The sequence below is a fragment of the Centruroides sculpturatus genome, unplaced genomic scaffold, assembly GCF_000671375.1.
Source record: "Centruroides sculpturatus isolate CEXI.00-Female unplaced genomic scaffold, Cexi_2.0 scaffold740, whole genome shotgun sequence".
NCBI classification, from domain to species: domain Eukaryota; kingdom Metazoa; phylum Arthropoda; class Arachnida; order Scorpiones; family Buthidae; genus Centruroides; species Centruroides sculpturatus.
The window spans coordinates 119361-135022 of NW_019385071.1; the positions used below are offsets into that span (position 1 = coordinate 119361).

Sequence of the window (15662 nt, forward strand, 5' to 3'; positions counted from 1 at the left end):
GTGTAACAGAAATTATTATTATTTTATTAAGTTATTTTTACTTTTCCGGCTGTTCAATATAACAGGGGGATTGTGTGGATCAGATAAATACGACTGCAAAAGACTTTTACAGTTTTTGGACTCAGAGAACCTGGAAACGTCGTCGAATGCATAATTATATGGGTTTATTTTCTGTTTGCATGGATGTCAGTTGTATGTGGCACCACTTTATTCACCCATATTAAATCTTTATAACTTCTGTGCCTTTTGTCGTAAATTTATGAAATTTAACACGGAGGTTCCTGTATTAATGCTATTAAATATTAGTAATTAAAGGTCGAAAGGTGTGGTGCTACAGATGGTATTTTCAGTAGGATCAGATTTAATGAAGATTTTACTTATTATTTTTTAACACAGATTATCTATTATACAGAATTTACTTTTACTAAAAAAAGTATACATTAAACATTTTTTGAGAAAAGCTCAAAAACGAAAGAGAGTGTGGATAACATATAGCCACATAAAATAAGGAATATTGGACCAAGAAAATCTTCGTAGGTCAAAGGACGTACTGCGGAGGATTCTGCAATTTCGTTCGATTCCTTTGTATGAAAATCGATGATGCCAGCTTCAAACAATCTCGAAACACTAAAAATATTTTTTATATTATATCACACAATATGTAATATTGTAAATATTTACATTTATAAACTATTTTACATTTTTGATACCGCATTATTATATGGAAATTCTTTAGATGATATATATGCTGTTGTAAATGTTGCAAAGGCATCTCTTGATAAAAGAAATTTCTCAGATCCATGTTTTTTCATGAATACTTTAAAAGTGTCGTCGTAACCAATCAATGCAAAATGACCTTCTAAAACACGTTGGAATCCGTCTTTAACATTGAAATAGTTATTTCGTTGTCTAATGTGATTAGCCAGAACTTTCACATCATCTAATTCTGAGCTCTGAAAAATATTTATTAAAATAATCTCATTTTAATTCATGTTAATTTGTAACTTGTAAATTAAAGAAAAATTTAAATAATATACTTAGGGGAGATCGGGGCAACTTCGGCATGCGGGGCAAGTTTGTCAAGCGCTTTTTTTTAAAAACAAATTAAAAGGAGACTTTGGTTATAGGTTAGGCAGTTGAGTTTTATTGGTGGCTTGTTGAGTGTAGTGTTTTTATTGTTCTCCAACAAGCGTAGTTGAATTATCANTTTAGTATCAAAAACGTAAAATATTTGAGTAGCCCAAGACATAGCCAAAGATTGCAGCGCCACAGCACTGGCGAAAATTTAAATTCGCCGACTGGAATTCTTTCGGATAATTGACTTTCGGATAATCGACGCTCGACTGTATAACCATCCACAATAGAGGCATTCTGTGTCATTTGTCTTTTGTTTCCTATTAGGCCTACCCTTGCTGAAGGGGCCTGTTTGTCGTCTCTGTAGCAATAAAGTCTGCCTCCGAAAATACTTTTGGATTCATAGGTCATATTCATGGTCAACCTGGGGCTAGACGGGTACCCCATCTTGCCCCCAACGTACACTTTTCATACGGACTCCAAACACAGGTAAACTTCATTTCAAAACTAAACAGTCTTAAAGGTTACTTCGAATACCATAATATCTTCATCTAAAAGGTAATGTAAAAGTTCACAATGATACTTACTTTGTAGAAACTTTTTAGCAGGCGTAAAATTAGATGAAGTATTGCTGAAACTTTGAAAAACGTGTCTTACTTCCAAACAAAGAGAGCGATTTGGACGTTCTCTCGCTCCATGATCCTTTCCAGGTAGACATTTAGTTCCCCAAATAACAGCTAGATAAAAGCACATTAACCACAAATAAACAGACGTCCCCGTCTTACCCCATGACCCCATCTTGCACCACCTTTCCCTATATATGAATGTAGGTCGGCCGGATGACCAAGACAGTTAAAGGTATAAAGCCTATTGCTGTGGTAGACCCGAGATCAAATCCGGGAGATCAAAAACTACAGAAAATTTTCGAAGAATCTGTCCCAGATATGTCGGAATTGAATTGATGATATAAATGAAACATAACACATGGGCAATCTACCAAGGGGAATATCTTTCGGGAAGACTTTCTACGGGGAAACTGGCCCCTAATTAGTTGTTAGACACGTGAAGAAATCCGGAAAACTCTATGCAGCCAGCCCGTTAGTGAGACGCAAATACTCGATCGAAGAAGCATCAGTGTTCAGTGATTATCTACTCGGCTGCTAATGGGCCGAATATGTGGGCCCCGTCCCTTTTATACACCTGATCAAATTGATAATAGATATTATTGATAAAGGCGCTCTTACTGCTCATCGGCGAAAAGAGTAAAAAAATGAAATATATGTATACTGTACTGCTACATAAAAGAACTTAGTCAGTTCTTATCTGTTTCAACGAACTGTCCCTGTTTTAATACTTCATATCCTTTTAAAATTCTTTTAACTGTTCTTTTTAAAAAATTTTTAGTTTCAAGAAATGTATATTTGTTCGGTAATATGTTCACATTAAATTATATGACGAAACATAATATTTTGTGTTGGTAAAGAGAATAATCAGAAATTAAAAATTTGGCCTGTTTCTAATAGTAAATGTGTTGTAATTAAATTTATAATTTACTATAACATATTAAGCTATATAAATTTGTTAAAAATATTCGAGCGGACATAATTAAATCGCTGTTATAATTAGACCAATTTGTTTAAGTCATAAATAACGCAGATCCACCTCTGTCATACATATTTAAAAGTTCAACTGATACGGTATACTGTAATAATAAATTTCGATTTTAACATAACGATTTCCAACAAAATATCTAAAATCACCTTATAAATATTAACAAAGTTATAAATTTAAAATGATATATAGATTATATATATCATTATAAAGTATTTTTTGTAGCATATTATCGATCGATACTTAATACCTTTCATAAATTTTCGAGATCGATGAGATCAAAAAAGCACGGATAAGACAGAAACAATCTGGTGTATTGTTACGTTATTCTATATTATTATACACCGGTTGCCATAACTTTCCATGAATTTCTCGATATAATCAAATACATCAATTTATATAAATCAGATTCTAAATAAATACTCATATGTTAATTTCAAATTAAAATAATTTAATGGTACAGTAATCCAATTTTTATAACAAATTAAATAACTATTGTTAAAGAGCTCATTAAGAAAATTAAATAATAAATTTTCTATTTCTATTGGGAACGAAACAGTTAGATCATTATTATTTATATCACGAATTTCACTGGTTTCAGACTAGTATTTTAATTATACAAATGAAATGTAGTCATATATTATTATTAAAACTTTAGAATGTCATGATGAATAACATGACAACGTAATCATAACAAATTTTTTTTTTTTTTTTGCTAGAAAGGAATAGATTCATTTTAACAATAACCTTTTTTTTATTTTTGGGTCACTTTGTCTTATGAACACTGAAAGAACCTTTTTAATTATCCATTGTGGGTTCCGTTAGGCCTTCAATGAAAGCTGCTGAGTGTTGGAGAGGAGTCCTACATATGCGGGAAGACCGTCCACGAAACACCTGGGGAACACCTGGAGTGTTGTGACCACTGGAATTCGATCCCAGATATCCCAGAATGGTAAGCTGATGCATCTCGATGAATGAATCTCGAACACTGTGTAGTAGAGATAACAGAGACTTATCATACTGTTACTGAGGACAAAATGCAACTTTATTACTGGTATGCATTTCGGTCCAAAAGCCCCATCAGACATACATGAATATAGGCCTATAGTTATATGTTTTAGATCTACACCAAAAGGCAATGCTTATCAATTACAATTATTTCTACTACACAGTGTTTGAGATTCATTCATCAACAATCATTGAGACAAGAAGCTATATATTAATGATGCATTTCGGTTACTCGGCTTCAACCAAAAATCTCAATTAAAATTGAAATTTTATTATTTAAAAATGATAATTATTTAAAGTAACCAGTTTTACTAAAAATTCTCATCACGGATTGAATTCGTTTTAATTTTAAACGCATAATTGCAACAACGATCTCCACTAAATCAGTAATATAGACTCCAGTTTTACGTCTGGCATAAATTTTCTTTAATGACTGTATAAAGTGACGTATTTAAAAGCTATATTTTTTATTGATCATTTCTGTGTAGTGCTTCGTAATTAAAACGAAACAGAATCTCAATTTAGTACACTGAGCTTATAATAACTATGACGGCCCGGCTTAACGACAATTCGCTTTGTGGAAACTGATTAAATCGTAAAAACGAGGTTCTACTTTACTTAAATTGCTTTCTCTATTTGTCTAAAATGTGTGGCGTTTTATGAGACTACTGGATGACCAGATGACCGCCTACCACTCTGGAGAACCGGGATCGAACCGGACAGTGGAGAAACGAATTTTTTGGCAGGTAATCTGTCCTGGATATTTCGAGCCCCCATCCCTCACCACCCAGACGCTTCCATTGTGGGCCTGGCCGAATCCATGATAAGCCTGAAAAAAGGCTCTCTCAATGCCCATAGAACGGAAAAAGTCAAAAATAAAAAAGATTATACAGTCGATCCCCCTATAACGCGGTAGATACGTTCCACTTTATAAGAATTTCGCGTTGTAGGAATTCGTAAATACATGAGCCAATCACAGCCCGGCACGTGTGCAGTTTACGGACTACGGCTGTTTGAAAGGTTTTCTTCCATAAAATTAATCGATTCTAGACTAATTTGACTCAACATTTCCAAAGCACGTATAATTTTTTGGGAATAATCCATATAAACTATGCTATAAACAAATAATTGTAGGATTACTTACCGAGTGTGCACCGTTCGACGACGCCATTGCTTAAGCTTGTTTTCGTCGCGGAGCAGCGCACCAAACGGCGGGCGCGCTTTCTGAGAAGTTATTTTTCTGCGAAAAATTCGTTGAACTTTGGAGACATCATTAATAGAAATAATTTTTATGGCCGTTGAATAAGAAATATTTTTTCACAAGAAAAGTATAAAATTACAGTACTGTATTAGACTTACAGTACTTAATTTATACACTGTACAGACGATAGTAAACTCAACTTACCCGCCTAAACTCTCTGCAGCGTGTAAGTAGTTCGGCTGCTCGTCCACTATTGGTTCAGTCGCGACACGAGTCGGCGATGACGTTTTACCGCATTTTACGAGCCTCTGTTAATATCTTTATACGAATACGGTCGCAATTTTTTGCTGCGATATACGAATCCGCATTATATGAACCCGCGTTATAGGTGGTCTACTGTATAATAAGTTTACTGTATGAATCATTGTTCATAATTGTTAATTCTTTTCAATTCCGACAATATTATGTAAACATATTCACACATTATTTTATATATTAAAAATATAGGAAAAATGTTCTATTAATATTTTTATGTAAACTCTCTTATCATTTCTAGACGATAGACAAAAGTTATCATCTCGCAATCAATACAATATGTTATATTATAATGATATGAAACTTGAATTCTAATCGATATTTAATACCCTACATACGATTATCTTCTGTTACTAAAATAAATTAAGTCGAAAAGCCAACGATCTATCAAATATTCTCCCAGACGCGTTAAGCCAATAATCTATTAATGAGTTTTTTTATTTTAATCGCGTAATATGACGATTTAAAAAGTAAAATACAAAAAGTAAAGTTACAAACCTGAGTAATTTGACCGTTAATCTTCCCTCCGGTTTAATCTCCACTGATTTGCCCCATTTTAATTTGGGCTGCATGGTTCCAAAAAATTCGAAATGTTCGGAATCTGCATGGAAAGCGCTGATGGGTGGATGATGACTCACCTGTTCACACATTATCCTAAAACCTAGGTCATCCCTATAAATTTAAATAAGGTTTTTCAAGAGGATAAAGTTTGAATGGAAATGTGGTAGGGGGAAGTTCTCTTACCTTACCAACTCATAGGTTTCCCCGAGAAGTGGATTAAAGGGCTTACTCAGTCTCTGCCAATTGGAAGCCAAAGCAGAAACGGCGAAGGCAGCAACATACTAAAGATAAACAATTTTCTTTGTGAATAAATTGCAAGTTAGTAATTTAATTGTAGATTCATTTTCTTAAATGGCAAATAAAGAAGAATATATTTTTACTGTACCTCTATCCTCTCCACGGCGTCGTCAGCCTGATTGGCTTTCTTTAATAGATAACTGTATTCCATATATTCCGTTATTCTTTGCAGGAAACTGAGTGGCTCGTTAAACACAACGGGCATAGCTACCTTGGACAAATCCTAGAAAAAATAAATAATTTTAGACAAAAATCGAACAAAATTTGTATTATAACTGCTTTGCTTACTTTTCCGATGCAATTTTTTAAGATGCTCCAGACGCTTACGTCATCATCGGATGTTTTTGGCACGGGTAACTTGGTTCTAGAAATATGCCAAAATTATTGCTTATTGATTTTAATAATGTTTTTCCATTGACCATTAAAGCTGAAAAAATCAATGGTTTATTTTTACATAATTAACGATCAAACGACACAGCAGGATTCTTATCGGGATAATTACTTATTAAGATACTAAGTAATTTTGACGAAAGAATTCGCCTGTATCGTTTTATTAACATATATCGAGCTTGGTAGCGTTGCCAATTTAGCTATTTTTTTGGTTAGCTAAATTATCAAAATTATAATGACGCTATCTAGCTATAAAAAATGAATTATAACAGTATTATTGGAAACAGTATTATTTGGCTATTTTTACTGAAATGTCTAGCCATAAATTTGAGTTGGAGACATTAGATTGGTTTTATAGTTAAGTAATTAACGATCAATAACAAAATCAAATTAACCGATATTAATCGATAATGAAAATCGATGGAAATTTTTAAAATACACTCGAAATTTTAAGATATATTGAATAAAAACACTTCTTAAAATATAATTGATTTTTTACGTGCACAAAAAAGAAGTACGGGTAAAATATACCCGTACTTTAAATTTGACACAATATACAGCATCATCAGGCTGAAATTATTTTTATACAGATTTCGTATAAAATGATTTATTATTATAATCACGAAGGTTTATACAAGGAATGTGAAAATTACATATTTATCTTCTGTTATTAAATTTACATCACATAAAGACATACCCCTATATTTATCGCAAACGAAATTGAATTTCTATAAAATTTAATTACAAAGTTAATTAAGTTTCATAGAAATTTTATAGAAGTAAATTTTCAAAAATTAAATTTATCGAAGAACTAAGACAACCCAACATTTGGGCACTCTGCCAACATAGGATGTCTCCAGCAGAACTTTTCACAAGAAACTTGATCTTTCCCATCTCTCATATGTCGAGATGTGTGGAGCAAAAGTCTAGAACTCCGAATGGTTAACACATTAATGAAGCGCGAGCCCTCGAACAACTATCACTGTTCACTAGATTTATCTACTTTTCCACTGGTGAGCTTTACACGTGGAACATATCTAACACACACTGAGTTTATTATACACATTTCAGAATTTTAAACTTATTTGAATTGTTGTTAGTCCACTCAATTTAAATAAGGTTTATAGAATAAAAGGTTTATAGAAAGCAGAAAACACAAAAACAGCATTTCTCACTTTAATGAGAAATATGGTAATGAAATTATTATAGAAATATTTTAGTGTGTAGTTTTGTATCATGTTTGCATATTTCTAAACATGGAAGATGGAATAAGTCTGACAGTTATTGTGAAAGAAAGTATCATACTAACTAGCTAAAGATGTCGCTTTCACCTATTCAATGCAGATGGAATGATAGTTGCAACAAAGAACATAAGATAAGCAAAAAGAAGATGCTGTCGTTTATGAAAAACATCAGCCCATGAACACAGATGTCTCAGCAGACTCGTTAAAAAGGCTTCATTTTACGCATCTGAATATATGCATACAAGTATTTGTAGTTGTTTTAAGTATTTTATTTATATCAAAAATACAGTATTGATTACGATGACATTTAGTCAAAGGATTGCCTTTCTAGATGTCAAAGACAGAGGATCCAATCGGAAGACTATAGTCAATTGACAAGTGTAATTACAAATTTAAAAGATTTAAACATAACTCACAAAGGCTTACTGTGCAATAGGTTTTCTGATCGTTTTTGTAGATGTTTGCAAGATAGAGAAACGTATATGTTGGATACAATTGGAGGAATATATTTTAAAATTTAGGTAAAGCAGTACAGTGAGTTATATTCTAAAAAATAAAACGTATATTTTCGAGGGTCTGATTCTAAGAGGAGATATTATCAATACTTATGGCTATCTGATTTTTACAGAGAGAAAATATTCGTTATGTATTTCTGGAATAAATACCTCATTTAGATGAGTAATATCTGAGTGGTTGGTCCCAAATAGTATAAAATAAATGCGTATGCTTGTGTTTTAAGTCATTGTCTACATTGTAAATATGATCTTTGGAGACATTGTATTTAGGAGTTTCAGTTTTTTAATTAGAAAATCTTGGTAGGAACTAATGATTGGTCCAAGGGTTATGAGCATGGCCTTGAGTGATATCGTGCAAAAAAATTTTTACATTTAAGTGTACACTTAAAATAATATTGCTGTTAAATTGCTCTATATACCTATAAATACATAGAATTTCTACAAGTTTATTTTTATTTCAGATAGTAATATTTACTTACAGTATCTTTCAACTTTTTAAATATAAGGCGCTAACATTTATTTATTGTTACAGTTCATCATCTTTAATTTTTTAAATGTTTCTGTGGTAGATTGAGAACATTTGTAGAATTTCAATTTTTCTGATAGAGATTTGGCAGATTGTGGAGTGATCGAAGCCAAGCTGAGAATTAAAAACAAGGTATGTCGTTGGATAAGGTAAAGTACCAATTTTTACGTGACCATTGCCACCAAAAGTAGTGATCGATCGGTACCATCAATTGTTAAGCAAAACTTCGAGGGTACCGATTCATCGTTACCCCAGTAAAAATTAATTTTTATAAAATTTATNATGAGGCAAACATTTCATCTTCAGAGAGTAGTTAGAGTAAGAGTTAGGACTCCGGCAATCATCTCCATGACCTCTCTCTCGATGGTCATGAATACGTTATTTTAATAGACATTTTTCAATGTATAAAGTATCAATTATTAATAAATGTACAGTGTTTTCCCGCCTATAATTTACGATAGTGTATGCTTCCACAAAAAGTTGCGATAACGACTCGCATAAATAATTTAATCCTTACTTCGCTTCCATGAAAGCGTACATTGTTAAATAGGCACCAGTATATAATTGCAATTAAAAACGGCACATAACCTATTTTAAATTGTTTTTTTAACATAGAAAATTCGAAATAATCATAGGAAAATACTTCACATAAATATATTTAGAATTTATAAAAGCAAATAAAATTAAAAACTACAGCAAAATTCATACGTAATTCTAATATTTAATCTTTTTAAGTTTATTTGTATTAATACATTTTCTAAAGACACGAGTGAAGAATTTAGATTTTAAAAGATCATATTGAAAAATCTTTACCATGATGAATTTCTGAATCGGTCCACCTGGTAATACGCCACACACGTATTCTCCATTTTTAACTGTTAAGGCTAATTCCTGTACAGTTCTGGGTACCAAATCAATAATTGGAGATGTCATGAATGATGTTAATTTGCTATTATAACAGGAAAGTATGACCACAACAGAAAGCAGCCATATTCCAATCATTATTCTTGCAGCAAGTCGTTTTACATTGTTTAAATTACCTCCTAAATTATATTAAAAAGAAAAAATTCTCACCTGTTCCACAACAAACATCTAAGACTGTAGAATTCTCACTAAAATCGCCCAATTCAATTATAGTGTTAAATAAAACTTTAGCTGCTGCCGTGTTTACTTGGAAGAATGATTCTGGAGATATTCTGAATTTCAGATTATCAACATTTTCTACAATGTAAGGTTCTCCATATATAAGTTCAAATGGAGCTTGTTCATGAGTACACCTTGTATGAGGACTGTAAAATAAATTTTAATATATAAAAATATAATATATGATATTTCAATAATATAAAATCTCAGCATTAGTAGTATAATAAATTTCTAAATAAAATAAATTTATGGTAATTACTATTAATTGATAACTGATTAATTATATAAGATCTTCCAAAAAGAATGTTACCATTTAAAATTTTTGAAATCGTGTTAATTATTATCTGAGAATGTAATATACATTAAAACATTGGAAATCTGACTAAGTTTCCCATTTGGTCATTATAATTTCTCAATATGTTCACCATGTGTCACACAGCACATATCCAACTGANACGTAACCATCTGTAAGTAGTTTTGTTGCGCTTATATGTGATACCTCTGTTGTTCGACCTGAAGGCGTTTCTACAGGTGTTATCTAATACAGGTAGGCCTCCTACAACGCAGTAGATACGTTCCTTGGAAATACCGCGTTGTGGGAAATCGCGTTATAGGAGACACCAACTTAATACAAAAACTGGGATTCGGTTCTAAAAAGAGAGAAACGTGGCGTTTGCATGGCGTTTTTAAAATTTTTCAAACCAGCCATTGCTAGCCACGAATTTAACACCGGTTTCATCAGCTGACGACTGTCCCATTTGTTTTAAATAATCAAATATTTTTAAGGCTTTGTGTTTACGTGCAGTTTTATTTAAAGGCAACCGTTTCTTGTTCATATATTCTACCCATTATATTAGCTCTTGTTCCATTTTTTCCATTATAGGTTCTCTCGGACGAGCAACATTTTTCGCAATAATAGATGATCCGGATGATCATCTATTCTTGCAAATTTCTGATCTTTTCTCCCGACCGAATCGTCGACTTATTTAAATTAAAATTCCTACCGATATCAGTTATACGCTCTTGATTTTTAATTCGATCCAAAATTTCTATCTTTGTTTGAAGATTTATAAATTTCTTTTTTAACGACGGTCCTTTGTTTTCATTCGGCATTGGTATGGCTAAAATTTTTTCAATCAGTTTTGTGTACAGTAAAAATCGCAAAAAATAACTTCCTTTCACTATGTTGTTAAAAATATATACCCAATAGTAGTTTATTCTGTATTTTGGACCATTTTGCAGTCCCCACTTATTGAAAGAGTATAAATGATCGAAAATTTAGTGATATATTTGAGTGTTTACGGTAATTGATGCACATCTGTCTAGAAACCGGTTTTCCCTTGAAACTTTCAAGGGAATAAACGCCAACGTTTACAAACAGCTGCTTTCAAAGACTTTTAGCTCTGTATGCCAAACTGCGGCTTGTATCACGTGATCCGTTGCGATTTTTCTGTTATGTGAAGATAATTTGTTTCTAAATACCGTAAACCGCGTTGTAAAAGTACCTTGTTGTAAGAAAATTTCCGCATTTTTCCAACTGCGTTAGAGCGAAAACGCGTTGTAAAGGTACCGCGTTGTAGGAGGCCTACCTGTAATTTATTATATGTAACAGGAAATATTACAAACAGAATGTGTTTGGGTTTCCTGCAATATCTAAGTGCTGTATGTGGTAATTAACAATTAACCATGGTATGGCTGTACCCGTGCGCAGCAGCGATGCTTTTGATTCTGTTCAATTTTTTAGTGCTGCCCCTTATGTCTGTGATGTGGGTATATACTCTTTTCATTAGGGTCTTAAATGCTGCTATTTTATATTTGGGCGAATCATTTGAACAGCTAGGTATGTAGTATATTGCGTGATTGGTATGTTTAAGATAAAAAATTGTATGGATTTCGACATTCAGTAGGGTGATGCTTAAATCGAGGAAATGTGTTCTCACATTACTCAATTGGCCTAAGGTTATTATCAATTCATACGAATTATTATTGAAGGTGTTCACAAACTGCTGTACGTTTGGTTTTTGTTCAATATGATTAATATATCATCGACGAAACGTTTTTATAGTCAAATGTTATTTGGATTTTTGGAATTAGGGTACTCTCCATACTTAGCACAAGCTCGCAAAGTAATCCTGCCCTAAGACTACCCATTATGACACCTTTTTGCATGTATACTTCGCCCTAAAATTGAAAGAAAAATGTGCAGCATATTAATTGTACTATCTCTTTCAAAGTTTGGACATGGATGGCCTGAATGCTCTGCCCTTGTACGCTTCTACTTAATTGCTTATGTAAACTATCATGACAAGGTTGTAGTTTAATTGAAGGGTATAAGTTCTGATATATGTATTCATCATCTGTTAAGACTACTGCCTTAGTTTCTTTGCCAAATGGACTAGGTTAGTAACGCTGAAAGCTGTGTATAACCGTCGGTCCTTTATTAGATTGTATATGTATTTTTCTAATATATGTCAGCAAAGCACATTTCTCTACTACCGGTCGTAACTGGTGTCCTGTTTTGTGGGCTTTAGCAAAACCAAGAAACCTATATATACCCGGTGACCTAATTTTTACCCATTCAATTAACGGCAGCAGATTTACCAGCTTAGAAGATTTTCTTGATTACTTTTGTATGTGTAAAGGTCAGTATATTTCTGCTTACTAATGTGCACTTTTATTTTTCATTTTATTTTTAAGCATACTTATTTATTTATTTTATTCTGTATACCTTCGGAAGTGTTGTACACATTTACTGCTATTTTCAATTAACCAATTCTATGTATTTAAATAATTCCTGTTTAGAAGGTAATATATAAACGTTAAAAAATTCTATTCAAAATGTTGGATCTGGACAATTGTTACACAGATAGTTGAAAGCGTTAGATAAAATTAAAAAATTGCTGCTGAAATAGGTTTTTTCTCTTTAAGTTCTTAGAATAATTCAGTTAAAGCTCAATACACAAAAAATGTATTTAAATTTACAATATTTTATGCAACATTTCTAAATTTTTACCTTGATTTGCAGAAGACCCGAATAAGAACCAAAACGTCTTTCCTCTCGACCATGTTTCATGAGCCTGACTCTCAGAAAAATTTGTGTTTATTACTCGATGCAAAATCAATCCGAATACGATTATGGATGCAATTAATATCATCCAAATCTACTTGAAGAAACGCAGTCTAAAATTTTTATTTTGTGTCATATAAAGAAAGAAAACGTATCATACCTCATATGAAAATGAATTAATAATGGATTTCCAGTTGGGATTTTGTGCAGGAGTCTTGACTATAAACAAGAAATTGTTGAAGGTAACATGAGAAGAATAATGCAAAATTCTAAAAAATTCATAAATAACGATACTTGGAACGTAGGCAAATTCCGCTTCCTATAAAATAAAAGATTTATAATATTGAGTTCATTACAAAACTTACATTTAAACCATGTACCATAGTCTAGTACTGACTTTTCATATGGATATAACAAATTAGCAATGGCCATTTGCTTGCTGAATGGTAAGGAAACTATTGCATCCTTTATCTTGTGGGAACTTAAAAAAGCTGTTTTATAAAGCCAAGATTTGATCGAACCAAACTGTGAATGCCAAGTAATGAGGATGGACATATGACACATACATTAAGACTTCCGGGTTTTGTTTATATCTCGGTTTCGAATTCGGTTTTCCCAAATCGGTAGATTAAAGCGATAACCGCTTTACCTATACGATTAACTATAAACAGGACAGAAGTTTAAGCTATATTAAATAGCTAACGCCTAGATTTTATAATCCACCTTATATTTCTAATTCACTTTAAAAACGCTATTATCATAATATCGCATGTTCAAAAAATCATATTTTTTAAAAAATTTTCATGTACTGTATAGCACATATTTGACACAACGCGAAAGTTTTCGTAATGTTCAAGGTACACGTAATTTTTAAATAAGCAATTATACTTCATTAACCGAAATAAGTTAAAATTTTGCATGAATTGTCATGCTGAAAAGCTGCAGAATTTTTAACATTTGTTGTTTTTAAAGCTGTATGCATTTTTATTTAATGTATTTTGATAAGTACTGTACTTAGTAAGTAAATACTGTATTAACAACTCCAGTTCTATCAGTTAATTAATATGTAGAATAGGACAATTCGTGAGATTTAATTATAAAAAAGAATAAAGTAACTATAATTAACAACATACATTATTTATGAGTTGTCCGTACATTCCTATTGCAGAACCATTTTTGTCTCTTCCGCCGAAAGTCTTTGGAATTGGTTTTACTATTTTATACCTGATAAAACAAACAAAAGAAAAATTTAGAAATCGTTTCATTTGTAAATATTCCTAAAAATGAAAAAAATAAATGGAGAGTGAATCAAATATCCCTTGAGCCTTTTACATTTGAAAAGTACTGAAGATATATTATTTTACATGATACTAATTAAAGGAGTGTCAGGATTTAATTAAATGTAAAAATAACTGTCAAAAGAACACATTATTTAAGTACATGTATAAAGTATGTGCCATCAGCAGTAATACATTGAAGGGCATAAAGAATTATGAAAATCATTTATAATGTCAATGGAAAAACATCCTTTGTAATTGCAATAACAAAAATTAATATATTTTCAGTGATTTTGGAATGAAAAGTAAACAGGACTTTTAACTCATCCAGTGGTTTGAAACCGTTTGGCTACTAGTTGGCCTAAATTTTATTTTGAAACGATTAATATTGGTCTCTTGGAATATAGTTGTTTGGAAATATTTTTTGAAAACATATTGATCTTTTATGAATTGAAATAAAATATGAACTTACGTGAATTTTAATCTTTCTTGCAGAATTTTAAACAGTTCAAAATGAAAACCAGAAACAATATGTTCTTGACTATCGTCAAGTTTTATTACGTATTCGAGCTGTAAGATATTTAAACTTTATTATTTATTTCATTTATAAAGTTTTATTTTATAAATTAGATACTACCTGAATTCCTGCAATTTTCCAGGGTAATTTATCTGTTTCATTTTCGGCTAAATGAAATAATAATAGTAATAAAATACATATACATAAGTTTTAAAATAAAATTATTCAAATATATAATTCGCAAATACACTTGTTTCTGATGTTTATCCAAAATAAACTTGAATTAGACCGAATCGATTGAATAAGGCAATGCAAATTATTGGCGATCTTTCATGGGGAAAAATGCCTACTTGGCATCTCCCCATGGATAAGAAACATGGGAAACTAATTTTCATTTGTCACGAGATGAAAACCCGGATCAACCCGTAAGAAAATAACCCGTAAACCAGATGAAATCTTCAGACTAATTCAAAAAGAAAAAAACTGCAAAACACTTTTGGTCATGGATTTGTGTCTCACCAATGGTCTGTCCATGTGGAGTTTTTCAGGTATTTTTCACGTATTTTAATATACATATTTCCAGCATCTGATACAAGATTCTATTATGAGACAGTTCGTTTATGCGTTACATTGCTGACAACATTTTTTCGATTAATCATGCAGAAAATATTTTAAGATATACAAAAAGACAACAATTTATTTCGTATGGGAAAGACAAACGATTTATATTTTGTTTTTTGACAAATTGAATTATTAGTGTAATTAATTTGTACAGCGTTTAGAGGTTCTTTATGCCACGCTCATCCAATTTTTAATAATGTACTCATTAAATTTAAAATAAAAATACGTATGTGTAAGCAAATTAGTAAAAATTTTTAAAAACTACATTTAAATATATGCATGAGAAGAATAATGC

General features: G+C 31.6%; 1 protein-coding gene across 1 annotated transcript in view; it reads right to left on the reverse strand.

Moving 5' to 3' along the window:
• Window positions 1–403: 403 nt before the first annotated feature.
• The window catches only part of LOC111634217 (glutamate receptor ionotropic, kainate 4-like), a 25383-nt gene continuing 10124 nt past the window's right edge, over window positions 404–15662 (reverse strand). The window contains exons 8-16 of the mRNA XM_023378939.1: window positions 14867–14913; window positions 14702–14799; window positions 14086–14176; window positions 13247–13271; window positions 13113–13171; window positions 12899–13046; window positions 9556–9785; window positions 700–953; window positions 404–627 (exon numbers count right to left, since the gene is read on the reverse strand). Coding sequence (XP_023234707.1) covers window positions 441–627; window positions 700–953; window positions 9556–9785; window positions 12899–13046; window positions 13113–13171; window positions 13247–13271; window positions 14086–14176; window positions 14702–14799; window positions 14867–14913 — 1139 coding nt within the window. The 3' untranslated portion in view covers window positions 404–440. The remainder of the gene's footprint in view (window positions 628–699; window positions 954–9555; window positions 9786–12898; window positions 13047–13112; window positions 13172–13246; window positions 13272–14085; window positions 14177–14701; window positions 14800–14866; window positions 14914–15662) is intronic.